We start from the raw sequence: 15,851 nt of genomic DNA, 5'->3' as shown, positions 1-15,851 counted from the left end.
CACCATCACCATGTCAGTGTCACTGCAGCGCTGAGAATGATCCCCAACCCAAATCACACTTTCTCTGTGGTGGTCCTGATCGCTGAAGAACAGGGTGAAATTTGGGATAAGAAAGTATACAGAGCTACAGTCTGTAATTGTCGAAGATACAAAGCGCTCCTGTCTTGTCAGTGGAGCTGAGAGATGGGACAGTAAGATCATTTTAATGTTTTGGCTGATCTGTGTATATAACACATATATACCCTAAACACGCAGAGTAATAACACAATAATGTAGTTTACATATAAGGCCGGATTATTTTCCTCATTTCACTTTCTCATTTGAGCCGGATATAACCCAGATTTAGCCCTGTCCAGTAGTATGAGAGCTGAGGCAGTTTCCTTTTAGATTGTCATGACTGCGCTTATATGTCTGTTCTATCTGTGTTTATGACCAAGTTTGTGTGTGTATGTTGTAATGACTGTACGGGAACAGGCATGAGGGAGTGGCACAGGCAGTGTAGCAGTCACACAGTTCCAGGGTTCTCCACCCTCAGAGGACTGTGTGGATTTCCTCAGAGTGCTCCGGTTTTATCCCACAGTCTAAAACACACATTGGTAGGCGGAGTGGCTGTCCATATGTGTGAGGGTGTAAGTGACTGAGTGAGTGCCTGAAGCCCAGTGATGGACTAAACGTGTATGACATGAGTACATGAATGTAGTTAAATGCAATTTTCAGAACTGAAAAAAACATATTCATGAAATAAAATATAAAGAACCCTACTCAATTTTATATTGGAGACAGTATATGACATTATAGACTTTATAAATTAATACATTTCTTACAGACAGAAGGAAGAGAGAAAATACTAAACTTACACACTGACAAACAAGCTTTATTTAAAGGCCCAAAAAATGGAATATAAAAGGACAGTAACAATAAAATAAAACATAGCATATATATATATAAATATAAATATATACTGAATAAAAATATAAATGCAACATTTGTTTTTGCTCCCATTTTTAATGAGCTGACCTCAGAGCTCTAAGACATCTTCTATGTGCACAAAAGGCCCTTTTCTCTCAAATATTGTTCACAAATTGATCTAAATCTGTGTTAGTGAGCGCTTCTCTTTTGCCGAGATAATCCATCCACCTCACAGGTGTGGCATATCAAGGCGCTGATTAGACAGCATGATTATTGCACACGTGCCTTAGGCTGGCCACAATAAAAGGCCACACTAAAATGTGTAGTTTACTTTTATAGTATTGTGGGGGGTGGGGGGATCCTCTTCAATATCTGTGCGAAGACCATGCTGCAATATGAGGTGATGTTCGTGAATGAATGGCACAACAATGGGCCTCAGGATCTCGTCACCATGTCTCTGTGCATTCAAAATGCCATCAATAAAATGCACCTCTGTTCATTGTCTAAACATCTGCCTGCCCATACCATAACACCAACACCACCATGGGCCACTTGATTCACAGTGTTGACACCAGCAAACCGCTCACCCACACAACGCCATACAAGCAGTCTGCCATCTGCCCTGTACAGTGAAAACTCATCTGTGAAGAGAACACCTCTGCAATGTGCAATACACCATCAAATGTGAGAATTTGCGAGACCCCAATGAGGATGACGAGCATGCAGATGAGTTTCCCTGAGACGGTTTGTGCAGATATTCTTTTGTTATGCAAACCAATTGTTGTAGCAGGTGTGTGGGTGTCTGGCGACCTTGGAGGTGAACATGCTGGATGTGGAGGTCCAGGGCTGGTGTAGTTACACATGGACTGCAGTGGTGAGGCTGGTTGGTGGTACTGCCAAATTTTCTGAAAAGCCTGGAGATGGCTAATGGTAGAGTAATGAATATTCAATTCATCGGCAAAAGCTGTGGTGGACATTCCTGCAATCAGCATGCCAGCTGCACACTCCCTCAAAACTTGCAACATCTGTGGCACTGTGCTGTGTAATAAAACTGCACATTTTAGAGTAGCATTTTATTGTGGCCAGCCTAAGGCACACCTGTGCAATAATCATGCTGTCTAATCAGCCTGGAAGGTTGAAGGGAGAAGTAACACAGATTTAGACACTAACACAGATTTGTAAATAATATTTGAGAGAAAATGGTCTTTGGTGTACAAAAGTGTTGCATTTATATTATTGTCCAGCATATAAAAATGATATTAAATAAACTTAAACATTCTCAGGCTGTGCAAAGATTTTGCTTTAAACATCTCATCAGAAATACATCACGATCATCATCTCAGTCGTTGTCATAGACACAGTCTAAAACAAACAAATAAACATGGGATGAATAAATCACACAACAGTACATGCAGTATATAGTATAAATGCTTATAATGTAATACATACCTTCTCCCACATCATCATATATATCAGAATCCCTGAGAGAGAGAAAGAGAAGAAAGGGATAGGGAGAGAGGAGAGAGGCAGAGAGAGATAGGAGGTAGGAAAGATAGCAAGAGGAAGAGGGATAGAGGAATAGATGAAGGGGAGAGAAATAGGGAAAGAAAGCATGAGTGAGGGTGTGTGAATAAAAAGTAAACTAATAAAAGAATTTGTTCATTTGAACTAATAACAAGACACTCACTGCTCAATGTTACTGACGGATACATAACCAACTGTGAAAAAAAAATGAGAGAGAGAGATACTTATTACACCAGGGTTTATAACTCTTATAATATGCCTGTGTTTATAACTTTGTCTGTATGATTTTGTAACTGAGTTTACAACTACAAATAAATGTGTATAGGTTTATGACTGTATTTAGAACAATGAGTATATTCATATTTATATGAAGCTATAAACTCCTTTTTTGGACATTCATTCAGCCTGGAGGGGGCACCAGTCCTTCACAGGGCAACAACACACACATTCACTCACACACCTACGGACACTTTTGAGTCGCCAATCCACATAGCAACATGTGTTTTTGGACCATGGGAGGAAACCAGAGCACCCGGAGGAAACCCACGTGGTCACGGGGAGAACACATCAAGCTCCTCACATACAGTCACAGTCTTGGAGATAGGAATTGTTGCAGTTTTGCAAGGCGATGTTTAGACCCATCTTGTATACAAGTCTTGAGAAGCTCAACAGTCTGTGTTTGCTCTTTGGTGGATTCTCTTTTTATTTTCATTTGATATCAGTTAAAGTGCTAACTGTGGAACCTTCCAGAACAGTGTTACTCTTAGAACTTTTTCAGTCTTCCAGGTTTTTTTTTTGTGTGTGTTGCAAGTGCCACATTCTATTGTTTTTTTTTCATAGTGTTGACAAAATACAATTACGTTTGTTCATGAAAACAGAGGAATTGTTTTCTTTGTACTTTTATCAGTTAAATAAAACTTCATGTGATTTAACAAAGTACTGTTTTTAGTCTTACTGCATTTTTAGAAAGTGTCCCATCATTTCTGGAAATGGGGTTTGCTCAAAGGAATGTTCTTTTATGTTTTGGCTGAACTACTTAATTGTATTTTGTAAATATAAAAAGACACTCCAAAAACATTGGGACAGAAGCAATATAAGAGTAAAAAAATATATATAGAATATTTATTTTAAACCTTTCTGAAACATTCCACTATGAGCAGGTGAATATAAGGATTAAAAAAAGGCCATCTACCAAGGGCTTAGTCTCTGCAAACACAGTGGGCTCATGGCTACTTTGTGCCAAACTTTTGACAGGGGACTCAAAAAAAGAACATTTCTCAATGCAACACCATTTACCATTCACATTACTGTGGAAAATATTCCTGGAATTTGAAGAAATCCCAATCCATATAAGGCAATGCCAGAAACTATGCTGAATGTGCTTGACCTCCGTTTTACGTTGTTCTGTTTTATCTCTTTTATGCTCATTGTTTTTTCCTAGAGAAGAGGATTTTGGAAAGAATGGTCATTGATTCAATTCCCTCGACTTGCAAGAAAATTGGGAGAGAAGTCTTCCTCCCTTAGTCCACAGCTGAGGTGCCCTTAAGCAAGGTACCAAACCCACAACTGCTTCCTGGGAGCCGGGGATGGCTACCGGTCGATATACAATGACAAATAATTTTATTTAATTTCTCTAAGTATTAACTTACATTGTGTTCCTGTTTATTCTGTTTTCTCTGTTAATGTGTCTGTCCATTTACTTTGTTTTCTTTAGGATTGTCTTTGTGGTCTTCAGGATATGTTTAGTTGTGTTTCCTTCCCTTTTCACATTTAGTTACCGTTTGCGTCTATATTTAGTCTGTGATTTCCTTTAATAAAAGTTCTGTTTCTCCGAACTTAACCCATGCCCTGTTGCTTCTTTCCACTGTGACAATACAACGTGAAACGGCTCAAAAGTATTTTCTTTGCCCAAACCCATTTCAGATGGTCTAAAAACAGTGGAAGTATGTTCTGTGATCAGAAAAGTCATAGTGTCTGCTTGATATCTACAGATGTCAGATTCTCTGCACCAAAGACAAAACAGACCATCCGACAGGTGCAAAAGGAACAATCTGTCATGGTAAGTGGCACCAGTGTCCATGGTGACTTGAATATTAGTGAAGGTACCATTAATGTGCAGGAGTATACTGTAATCTTCAAGAGGAATAAATTGGAATTTTTCTTTGAAAGTCCATAGCTATTTCAGCAGGAAAATTCTAGGCCTCTTTTTGCATGGGCTATAATAGTGTGACTTTTTATACACAGAGTGTGAGATTCAACAACATCCATGAACTGTTGATCCGTGGGTTTCCTCCCACGGTCCAAAAACACACATTGGTGGGTGGATTGGTGACTCAAAAAAGTGTCCATAGGTGTGAATGTGTGAGTGTGTGTCTCACTGTGAAGGCATGGCACCCCCTCCAGTGTGTGTTCCTGCCTTGTGCCCAGTGTGGTTACAATGAATGAATGAATTAACAGTCAAGCTGGTCAGTTAAACATAGGAAATCTTATTTAAATTTGTATTTTCATCATACTTTTGTAAGTAAAAAAAATGTGTTGCATTTCATAAAAAGAACACTGTTGGCTTGTTTAAATCATATATGTTTTATTATATGTGTTTATGAATATATGTAATAGTGTTGTCTATTGTCTGCTTTTATAAAAGTGTGATTATGACAATGTATGCAGCGTTGTGTGTGATTTGTTTATAGTAGTGTTAAGACTAGTTATAGCAGTATTTTTACTGTGGTGTTAATTTTTGAGCATAATAATGTTATGACTGTTTTGTGTGTGAGACTGACATTTTCCGTCGCTGTTTCTGCCGATGACTTTTCCATCTTTTGGACTGGATATTACACTGATGGCATCACCAGGTTTCACAACCAGATCTTTATTGCCAAACTTCTTGCAGACCAGAACCGGAAGAACATTTGTCACAAAGAGAACACGTATCTCCTGATCATACTGTAGGAAGAGAACATGATCATCATCTTCATCATCAGCTATATATGCATCATTATCTTCATCACCAATAAACAGATCAGATCATCATCTGATCATATTGCAGGAGGAAAACATCATCATCATCAAGATAATGAGTTACCGTTAACATCAATATCATCATCATTATTGAATACCATCATCATCATCCTCCCCATCATCACCATTATAATCAATCACATCATCAACATCATCAGTATATACATAATTGCTATCATTGTCATCATCAGCTTGACCCTCACTAGCAGTACCTAGTGTCTCAGTCATGTCTGTTGCTCATACTCTCTCTGCTTATGTCTCACCTTGAACTTTTTGCGAAACTCCTTCTCCTCTTTCTCAAACCTCTTCTTTTTCTTTGGGTCCATTTCATCAGTCTTCACCTGTGGAACACTGAACGCAGAGAGAAATGAAATGATCCACTATAAGAAATCAAGACATAGAAAAGACATAGGAGACCCTCCGTATTGAGAGTAGGATGTTGTAGAAGATCATAAAATATTACATCCATTTCTGAGCTCATAAAAAATGTAAAACGTACTCATATCAACTGTTAAATACTTATACAGTGCCTGGCCAAAGAAAAATGTCACTCACTGACTTTGATTACTGTACAAATTTATGATGACATTGTTTTAAAAGTCTAATGCAACAGGACAACTTTTATCTCTGCCCAGAGTTGAATTTATTGCTCTTTTTTTAATGATGAGAAAGTTGAACCGCTCCATCAAATCTCCCCCAGTGCATTACAAAGACTTTCAGTGGGACTGACTAAGGTAAGAACTCTGTAGTGATGGTTTATGTATGAAAATAATATGATCCCAGAGCCATACCTTCACAACTTGAGCATTTTGTAAGTAAAAAGCCATTGAGGGGATAAACAGGTCATTCAGTACATTCAGGTCCTCAGCGGACAACTTTTTCCTGCTACAGTGGGCTGCTGAGATCTGACAAACTGGAATGACCCCAGATCATAACAGAGTCTTGTACAGTGGACACTGTGTATGATGGATGCATTGTCACATGCAGTTCACTTCTGATCAAATTCATCAGATAAGCCAGTCTATAAGGCCCTAGCAAGCTACAGCCTTTTGTCCTGATTAACCTCACTAACATGTTGCTTTCTTGCTGCCAAAGCCCTAATTGTGCGAGTTTTTGTTACATCTCATCACACATTTACTTTCACTATTAAACATAGCTGTGAGTTCTCCTACTGATTTTTTGAGGATCTGACTTCACAAAGTACTAAAGAGAAGGAAGAAAAGTAGAAACACAGAGGCGTATGTTACTGACATGGTTAAACTCATTCATTTAATTTTTAAATAATGGGAATGGATGGGACTGGATGACAATTTAAACATCACCATCAGCGATAACTTGTTAATTTCTCTTGTTTATGTCTGACTCATGTGCCTTAATTATCTCATTCTTTCCAGTTTTCCTTTTGCACTGGACTATTATTAAACCAAGTTCCCAGTAATTTCAACACTCTCCTTAATTGCTTTCTTTGCTTGATGCAAGCCAATAATTTAACCTTGTGTGATTAAGTAGTAATATATTTTACATGACCATAGGACCACCCTCAGCTCCCAGGAAGGATTAGGTGCCTTGCTCAAGGGCACTTCAGCCATGGATGTTCCGGTCGGTTGTGGGGATCAAACCGCCAACCCTTCAGTCCCAAGTCCACTTCCCTAATAATTAGGCCACAGCTGATCCCACAGAGGAGGTGCATTGTTCCAAGAATTGCTGCAATACATTATAGTGGATGGTGCAAGCCCTTCTTCCATGTCCCTGCATTACAGATGTATGTAATATAGTCCTTTTATAGAGGAAGTATCACATAATAAACTGATAAGAACAAATACTGCCCTTGATCTTAGACAAAAGCAGATAAATATTAAATGGCAGCTCTGACTTGTTTTTTTTTTTGGCCAGGCAGTGTATGAGTTAATAATGTAGGCTTCATCAGAATGTATTTACTACTGTCAATAATTTAACAACATTATGCTGATAGGTATGATCTACAAAAATATAACGAGACCATTTTTATTATTATTTATTATTATTATCATTTCTGATAATAACTGACCTGGGTACACCAGTCGAAATGGCCTCATCATAGGTTTCTTCATCGATAGCTGAGAGAGAGAAAGAGAGAGAGAGAGAGAGAGAGAGAGAGAGAGGGGATGACATGTTTAGGATAAACAAGGAAGCAGGTAGTTTCGCAATCACACAGCTCCAGGATTCTGGGGTTGTGGGTTTGAGTGCCTGGTTCTGTGAGGAGTTGGTGTTTTCTCCCCGTGTCCACGTGGGTTACCTCCGGGTGCTCCGGTTTCCTCCCACGGTCCAAAAACACATTGTACATGTTGGCTTGGCAACTCAAAAGTGTCCATAGGTGTGAGTGCATGTGTGAGTGTGTGTGTGTTGCCCTCTGAAGGACTGGCGCCCCCTCCAGTGTGTGTTTCCACCTTGCGCCCAATGATTCCAGGTAGGCTCTGGGCCCACCGCGACCCTGAACTGGATAAGCGGTTACAGATAATGAATGAATGAATGAATGAAATAGGAACTCTCACCTCCATTGGCATCAGGAGGAGGAGGAGGAAAAAGTGAAGGAGGAGGGGGAGGAAAACTGTAAACACAAACAAACTATTGGTCAGGGTTGGTGTCAGGAGTCCTCAATTATGTATATTGTTATATTATGTGTAATACACTATAAATCTTAAATTCAGTGAAATAGAATTTAATTGAAATGAGGGAAGTAATGCTACAGAAAACTTCAATAAAATGAAAAATATTTTAGTTTTAGGTTCTATATAGTTCTATATATTAATATAGAACTATATCTATATAATATCTATATTAAGTTCTATATAGAACTTACTGATGATTTATCACCAAACTCAGTTAATTTAATGTAAACAATTTAAACAATTCAAATAAATCAATGTTTACTAAAAGTGTGAAGTGTTTATAAAATTTTACAAAGTGTCAGAAGTTCCATCTTCCACACAGTCATAAATATCGTCACCCTCCTCAATCTCTGGAACTAAGAGGAAATTAGAGATCAGAGGCAAAAATCCTTAATACACACAAAAACATTAACAGCTGAAAGCTGAACAAAGACACACTGCATCTAGACAATCTAATCTAATCTAACATTGAGTATTATTAAAGTAGAACAACATGCTAATTGCTTCAAGAAAATAAAGAAATGGTGATCTTACCTTTATTTAAACTGAAACGAGAAACACAATAAATTTTCATTAGTTTAACTGTGAATAAACAAGCTTATTGCACATTAGTTTAAATGTAGTGTATTTGGATATGAGCTGCATTTATACTGTTTCTCTTCTGTACATGAGTAAGATTATTAGTGGGTGGAGTCTGTAATAGGTAATTGGCATTGTTAATGGATTATACAAGAAGCTATAGTGATGGAGTGTTTTTACCTGCTGGACTGCTCTGATGCTCCAACATCATCATAAACATCCAGTGTAATTGGCTCCTGTCCATTACCCTCAGTGTCCACCACATCAGATTTTACATAGCCATCTGCACACACACACACACACACACACACACAGTAATGAATAACACTGAAAAGATGTGGGATTTATTAAAGCAACGTGAGAAGACAAAAGGCAGGGCTTGGACATCTAGTTGCATCCTATATATATTTAGACGTAGTGAAGCGTCTGGCACTGGATTCACAAAAAAAATCTTCTTGGTGTGCTTTTTCTTAACTTCTGGAAAAACCTTAATATAACAAATAATTCTTTACAAAAATGTTCCCAGTTTTATTTCCAACTTTTCTCTAGTGCTGGGCGATACGAGTGCAAATCAATATCTTAATTAACTGTATATTTTACCATGATTACGATCAATGAACGATTATTTTGTTCTTGTATTTTTGATCCTCATAGTTCAGTGACGAGGCTTGTACTGTAAATATTCTCCAGTATTAAATATGGGATATTTTTTTCTAATGTTGCTGGGAGCTTGTTTCTCCCTTGTTTTAGAGCACTGGATATATTTGGTGTGTGCTTTGGTCACTGAAAGTATTTTATTCTCAGCATTTACTTTTGACTTCTTTTTTTTCAGTGTCTTCTTAATTATAGTCAAAACACAGCATGTCAAAACCACAGACACTGTGCTTTTTTTTGGTACTAGCTGCTCGAGTCACTTCGTCGTTCTCTAGGTTGCTTCCACGTGGCAGATAGGGGCAGAATCATGTGACTACAGCTTGGTGGTGTGGTTTTAAAAGGGACAGTACATGAACACACAGTGCGGACATAACAGAATAAAATAAATTAAAAATAAATAAATAAACAGTAAAAAGCCACCAATATAGACAAGATGAAGTCGATTAAAATTGTGAATGTCGATTTCGATTAATTGCCCAGCCCTACTTTTCTTATAAGAACATTTCCAAGAAAAAAATATATATATATATTTTCTAGCAACTGTTACAAACTTGTCTTAGACTGTAAAAGATCAGTAGTTTATCCTCTAAATATATCCGTTTAAATAGCTGAACTACAATTAATGTCTATTTTTGATTTTGCATTGCAATCAAATTACAAAAATATGAAATTATTATAAATAACTAAGTGCATATTAACTCAATGCACACAAGTTCGCATTTTTACATTTTAAAAATAATCTAGTATTTGCACAACAGAACAGCTCTAAAGCAGATTTTAAATTAATTTCATTATAAATAAGCTTTCATACACTAAGCAATGTATCTGAAGCAGTTTAATGTTAATCCACAATAATATTTCACTCAGGTTTAGTGTGGTAACACTTGTTTCTGTGCTAACCAGCTAACATCAAAGATAAACTGCATTGAATCTTTTTTCTTGCTGATTAATTTCCTAGTACTTATTAAATACAATTTATTGTGCCATTTCATATAAAATACAAAAAGTCTTGCTTCTTCATAACCTTGACTAAAATTGTAGTGAAATTTTCTACATGTTAAAAGCTCAATGACGCATGATGATACACAAAATAGATTGTGGGTGTGAAAACCAACATTAACCAATTATATTACATCATATTTTCCCACCGCAGCTGACACTCTTATCAATCAGCAAAAACACTGAACTAATCTGTGGTCAGTTCAGGTGATGTACAACTCGAGAGCAAACTTCTCTTTACAGTGTAAAAACAAGGGCAGAAAACCCTTTCCTTAAAATGTCATGCTATGAGTCAGCCAGCTCAGATTAATCCATTTTTTTTAAGAGTGTGAGATAAATGTGCAAATAATTTCTCACCGGAGATATTCTCGAATCACTCTGAAAATAAAACAGGATACACCCACAGAGTATTTAAGATACAAGACAGTGGTCATTGTTTGGAGCCTTGTCGAGATTGAGGGCAATAATAGACAACTATGCTTAACCTAAGGCCTTAGGTAAAACCTATTCGCAAAAATGTAAATAATTTAAACTGAATCAGTTCAATCAAATGTCAAAGACATTTAAAGGAACACTTCAAAAGATCTGGCTCAGGAATATGAGTCACATATTTTTGACTCCAGATAAATAGTCATATTTCACAGAAATGCATATGTTAAAGAAATTCAAATGTGTTTGTGTTGCATGTGGACCAAAATATCATGTCTTCCAGCTGGTGCAAATAAAGTATAATACAACTGGTGAAGTCATATTAGAGCAACAGCTTGGAGAATTAAAATAGAATATGAGACAAAAGTAAGCAGGTCTTGGTTAAGTGCGGTAATTACTTCACCTGAAAATTTTTATATCACATCACATCACAACACCCCCCCCCACCCCCCAGCTGTGTCTGCAGTCTTTATAAAATCCACAGAAGTCCACAAAAGTCTTCATATCAAAAACAGATTGTTTGAAATACTCTATTATCTACTGTAAAATTCCACATTTTTATTACAGTGTAGTGTATAATAAGCTGTAAAATGCAGAATAAAAGACGATATTCCAAACGCTCTACATAGAAATCAGTGAAGTGTCCTAAGAAAACGTAAGAACATGATTGATACTATTTACCTAAGTATTTTTCCCCCAAGAATTGCATTTAAGATGAACCCAATATTTTCATGACCTTCTAAGCTTTTATTTCAAGACTTTTATTGTGCATGTGTTATTGGTTTCCATGGTAACTCACAGTATCCTCGGCTGTTTCTGGCAAGCCATAGTCCAGCAGGGTTTGCAGTCGTGCGAACAATCTCCACTTTCTCTCCCCTCTCCAACTCCAGATCAGTTTTACTGCCTTTACAATCCACTCTCACTGTCCCCTTTAATAACACCTCCACTGAACCCTTGAGCTATACAACCACACAAACACACACACAGTGAGCAGAAAAATATTAAATCATTTAATGTTGTTTAAAGAACGAGCTTTATAGAAAACTCTAAGTATAGACCTTTACAGACAAGTACACCTCACCTTAAACTTTTTCCTGGCCTCTTGTTCCCTCTTCTCCATCTCCTTCTTCTCTTTCTTTTCTCTCTCTGCTTTCTCCTTCTCCATCTTTTTCTTCAGCTTTTTTGAGTCTTTGTTCTTTGTCTTGTTGGTGTCTTTTATTTCGTTCGATTTCTCATTTTCCACATCTGGCCTGGTAAGGAAAGGTCAGGAGAGTTTAAAAAGGTGGATTAACACATTCTTCACTTGTCAGCTTTCAATGAGCAAAATAAAATATGCTGTCATTCAAATCAGGTTTGTTTAAAAAAAAACTCAGGAGAAAAGGTGTAGTTATATCTTATATATCTGAGGTTTTTGGCCTCAGAAGATTTTTTTTTCTATGAAAATAACCTAGATATGCTATCTCAATGAAGAGGTTAATCAATGAAAGGGCAACTATATTTTACCTCAGCCAACCTCTCCATGCAATTGTGGGTGTGTGTAATTGTCTCTAATTACTTGGATAATTATATCTATATCTTTTTTATCTACTGTATATTTATACTCATTTTATTATATCACACTGGCTTGGAGGTATTTCTTTGTGCTGATTGTGCAGATTTGTTTCCATGCAGTGGGTGTATGGAGTGTGTTTTGAATGTTTAGTGATGTGAACATATGGCTACAATTTTATTTTTAAAGGGTTTTTTCATGGTATGAGCTATTTCATTTATGTTTTTTTCTAGGCAAACTCTCACCATTTATTGTCAATATCATCATATGTCTCCGAGTCGTTATTAAACTCATCCTAATAAATCAGAAACACATACACACACAATATTGTAAAGTTCAACATCAACACTGTGTACAGATATCAGACTGGAATATGTAGATGTCTTTATTTTTACCTCAAACTCACTGTTTTGGCCTGAAGGAAAAAGGGAAATAAAAAAAAAACATTTAAATGTTTCTGCAATCACAATGCATTTAAATGTGTTATATCACATTATACAAAACCATGCATTTTTGATTGCATGTCATAGTAATAGCATATTAATAAAGTATTTCTAAGCAGAACACTAATTGCTAATTATTTACCCAACCAGACACCCCCATTGGCTAGAATCATTCTGTATGTGTGTGTGTGTGTGTGTGTGTGTGTGTAAAGCATGCCTTGTTCAGTGATTATTAAGACTGATATACACCTGTTTTAGACTGCGCTATGTTCACATCATCATAACTCTCCTCTTCAACCTCCCTCCTGTAAACAATCAACACAAACACAAACAAACAAAAAACACAGCATATGAACGATAAATTGTAAAGAGGTTTATAAAAATTTTACTGCTCTTTATAGTGAGTGTGACTGGTTCTCCATGGTTCACTCACAGTGGGAGTGGTCGAACCTCTGGGACGTCTGGAGGAGGAGGAGGAGGAAACCCATTATCAGAACTGAAACCAGGAAAACCTGAAGGATCTTACACACAGAACAACAGATTTAGAGAGAACAGTGGCTAGGCACAGGTTTAAGACTGATGTAGTACTTGGGTTAGGGTTGACTAAGGATGGTTTAAGGTGTCAGGTTTAGGTTTAGGAGACATTTATGAGGTTTATAAGCTTTAGAGTTTTATAAATCAGGATTAAGATTGTGAGTGTTTTATGAGTTTTAGTGCTGGATCAAGAGTGTATTAGAGGAGAATCAGGACTGGGATTAAAGTTGTTTAAGGGTTTAGGAGTTGTGTAAAGTCAGGATAGGCTTTTTTTAACACTAGGTTCAGGGATCAGTAGAGAGTCAGGATGAAGTTTAAAGGCTTTAAAGATATTTGATTTAAGGTTTTGACCTCACCTTGACAGAATATTTGTAGGTCAATGTAAGGTGGTCTCCTGGGCTTTGCTGGACACATCCCCAAAGACACCATGCTGGGCAAAGGCTTCTGCTTTGGCTGTGATGGGTCTGTTTCATTGTGGGTGGTGCTTAAAGCAGTGTGACCTAAAATTTTGGGGTTGGATACTTCTCTTAGCAGCTTCTTCTGGAATGGAAACTGGCCTGCAGCATTGTGGGTGGGGCTTGTGTTGCTGTGAGCGGAGTTTTGGTTGAAGGCAAATTTCAGAGGTTCTGAATTGTTCTGCCTGTCCAGTAATGGTTTCTTATGCAGCAGGCCTGGAGTAATTTGGATGGGGTTTGTTTTGTTGTTGGCATGGCCTACCTCATTGTTGAAGGGGCTTTGGGTAGGGGCTTCAATTGACGGCTCTGATTCATTTAGACCAGTTGGCGGTTTTTTCCAGATGGGTGGGGGTTTTGGAGAAAGTGTGCTGGTAAACTTTGGCTGTTTATCTCCATCTGGGAGGATCTTGCCCACTGGAGGTTTTGGGGTGAGGGACAGTGAAGGCCGTGGTACTTTAACCTCATCTTGCCCACCCTTCTCTAGTGCCTCCTTCAGAGCAGCCACAGAAGTGACAGCTGGTTTATTGGCAAGAGGAACAGGACCAGGTAACATTCCCACTGGGGCAGGAGGTCTAAACCTCTTCTCCATGGAAACGGCAGCGATGCTTGGCTTTGGAGGGTGTGCCCTGGGCTTGGGCCGATGACAGGAGTACAAAGGAGATTGAAGGGAGGGGTTCTGGGAGGAGGGAAAGGGTTTTCTCGCCACCTGGGGTTTGTCTGGAAGAGGGGGTGCCAATGAGTTGGCAATAAATCCACGCTTCACTTTTTGGGAATTACAGTGAGTGCCCTCTAGAGCCTGAAAAACACACACACAGGGTTTGGTTTAGGGGTCAGTTAGAGGAACACTAAGTAAGATATGGTACTTTTGATCCTGGGCTCCCCTACAGTCACCGAGTGTAATTCACTTTTACAGCACTGTCCTTAAATTAAGGAGGAATTGGGAGGCAAAAATATATATTAGGACAAGGTTTATAGGTTGAATAAGAATTAAAACTAAACTCAGAACAAAAAGTGAGACTTTACAGAGTGAATATAAATGCGAGCACCCTCCAGGGTCTGAAATACACACCAACACACATCAGGACTATATAGTTTTATAGGGTGATTAAGGATAAAAAAATGTTTGAGCATAGATTAAGGATCAGAACTTGGTTTAGAGGTTGATTCAAAATTGTGACATAGTTAAGGGGTTAATTAAACGTCGAGAACAAAGAATAAATTCAGACCTAAAAGACAAACCCTGTGTGTGGAAAATACTGTTATTTTTTTACAAATAAAAAACACAAAAAGTGAGTAGCATTTATTTAGTGAAGCCTCGTCTGAAAACGCTGCTGCCGTTAAATAAAAACTAAAATATTCCTTTAGTAACAGGAAGAATAAATGCATCTTTATCATAGATTAATATAAGTCTTTATTACACAGCATTCTGGACCATTTCTACTGGTTCAGTCATCGTGCAATAATCATACACTAACACTTTTAGCTAGTTTATATTAGAATGGAAAAAGATGAAGTGTATATAATGTTGGAAAATGGTGGGTTTACAGATTGTGTGCGTGTGGGCTTGTGTGTGAGAGGGAGATCGTGTGCATTTTCAACCGCTGACTGAAACCACATGTCAGTATTTACACTTTAACAAACTTATCACCTCTTTGGGCGTGAAAAAACTTAACACTTAACCCGTAAAACTCTTTAGATCTTCTTTTAACACGCAGTGCTCAACACTAAACATATTCATTCATTTTACAGCCATGTAATAGTTAATCCTTTCTTTATTAGAGCATGAGATAGTAAGAAGAACTAGCTGCACATGATCCTAAAATCACCATGCATAAGGTCAACAGTCTGCCAGAGGGGTGCATACTTCCCTATCCTTAGGGTGCAAAACAGTGGACACATGTTCTCTGGGGTTTTATATATATATATATATATATATATATATATATATATATATACCCAGTATTTATGTATTCTCAGAAAAATAGAGACAGATACTGCCATAAAGAGTATCAAGTTCAAAGTCATGTATTACGGTAATGTAACTGTAGCCACTTTTTGGAATGAAAATAAAAGTAACACATTACAGTTACTCACTTAAAAAGAAAATAAA

At 37.5% G+C, this 15,851-nt stretch overlaps 1 protein-coding gene and 2 pseudogenes across 1 annotated transcript; all 3 read right to left on the bottom strand.

Annotated features, from left to right (window-relative positions):
* LOC136676576 (uncharacterized) overlaps positions 1-15,851 on the bottom strand; it is a 310,723-nt pseudogene that overhangs the window by 105,566 nt on the left and 189,306 nt on the right.
* On the bottom strand, positions 2,150-15,194 carry LOC136676516 (FYN-binding protein 1-like). The gene is made up of 18 exons (XM_066653605.1): positions 15,183-15,194; positions 13,643-14,537; positions 13,186-13,264; positions 13,002-13,057; positions 12,705-12,724; positions 12,555-12,604; positions 11,842-12,010; positions 11,560-11,719; positions 8,859-8,961; positions 8,634-8,644; positions 8,392-8,455; positions 8,022-8,038; positions 7,499-7,550; positions 5,715-5,802; positions 5,214-5,376; positions 2,597-2,627; positions 2,359-2,390; positions 2,150-2,271 (listed from the first exon to the last, which is right to left on the bottom strand). Exons 1-18 carry the CDS (start codon positions 15,192-15,194, stop codon positions 2,249-2,251), a joined length of 2,025 nt encoding a protein of 674 aa, XP_066509702.1. The 3' UTR covers positions 2,150-2,248.
* Positions 7,131-7,307, bottom strand: LOC136677568 (U2 spliceosomal RNA; annotated as a pseudogene).

This window comes from Hoplias malabaricus, chromosome X2 (assembly GCF_029633855.1).
Source record: "Hoplias malabaricus isolate fHopMal1 chromosome X2, fHopMal1.hap1, whole genome shotgun sequence".
In the NCBI taxonomy this organism is placed as follows: Eukaryota; Metazoa; Chordata; class Actinopteri; order Characiformes; family Erythrinidae; genus Hoplias; species Hoplias malabaricus.
Note: the sequence above shows the minus strand (reverse complement) of the source record. Positions and strands in the feature narration are given on the sequence as shown.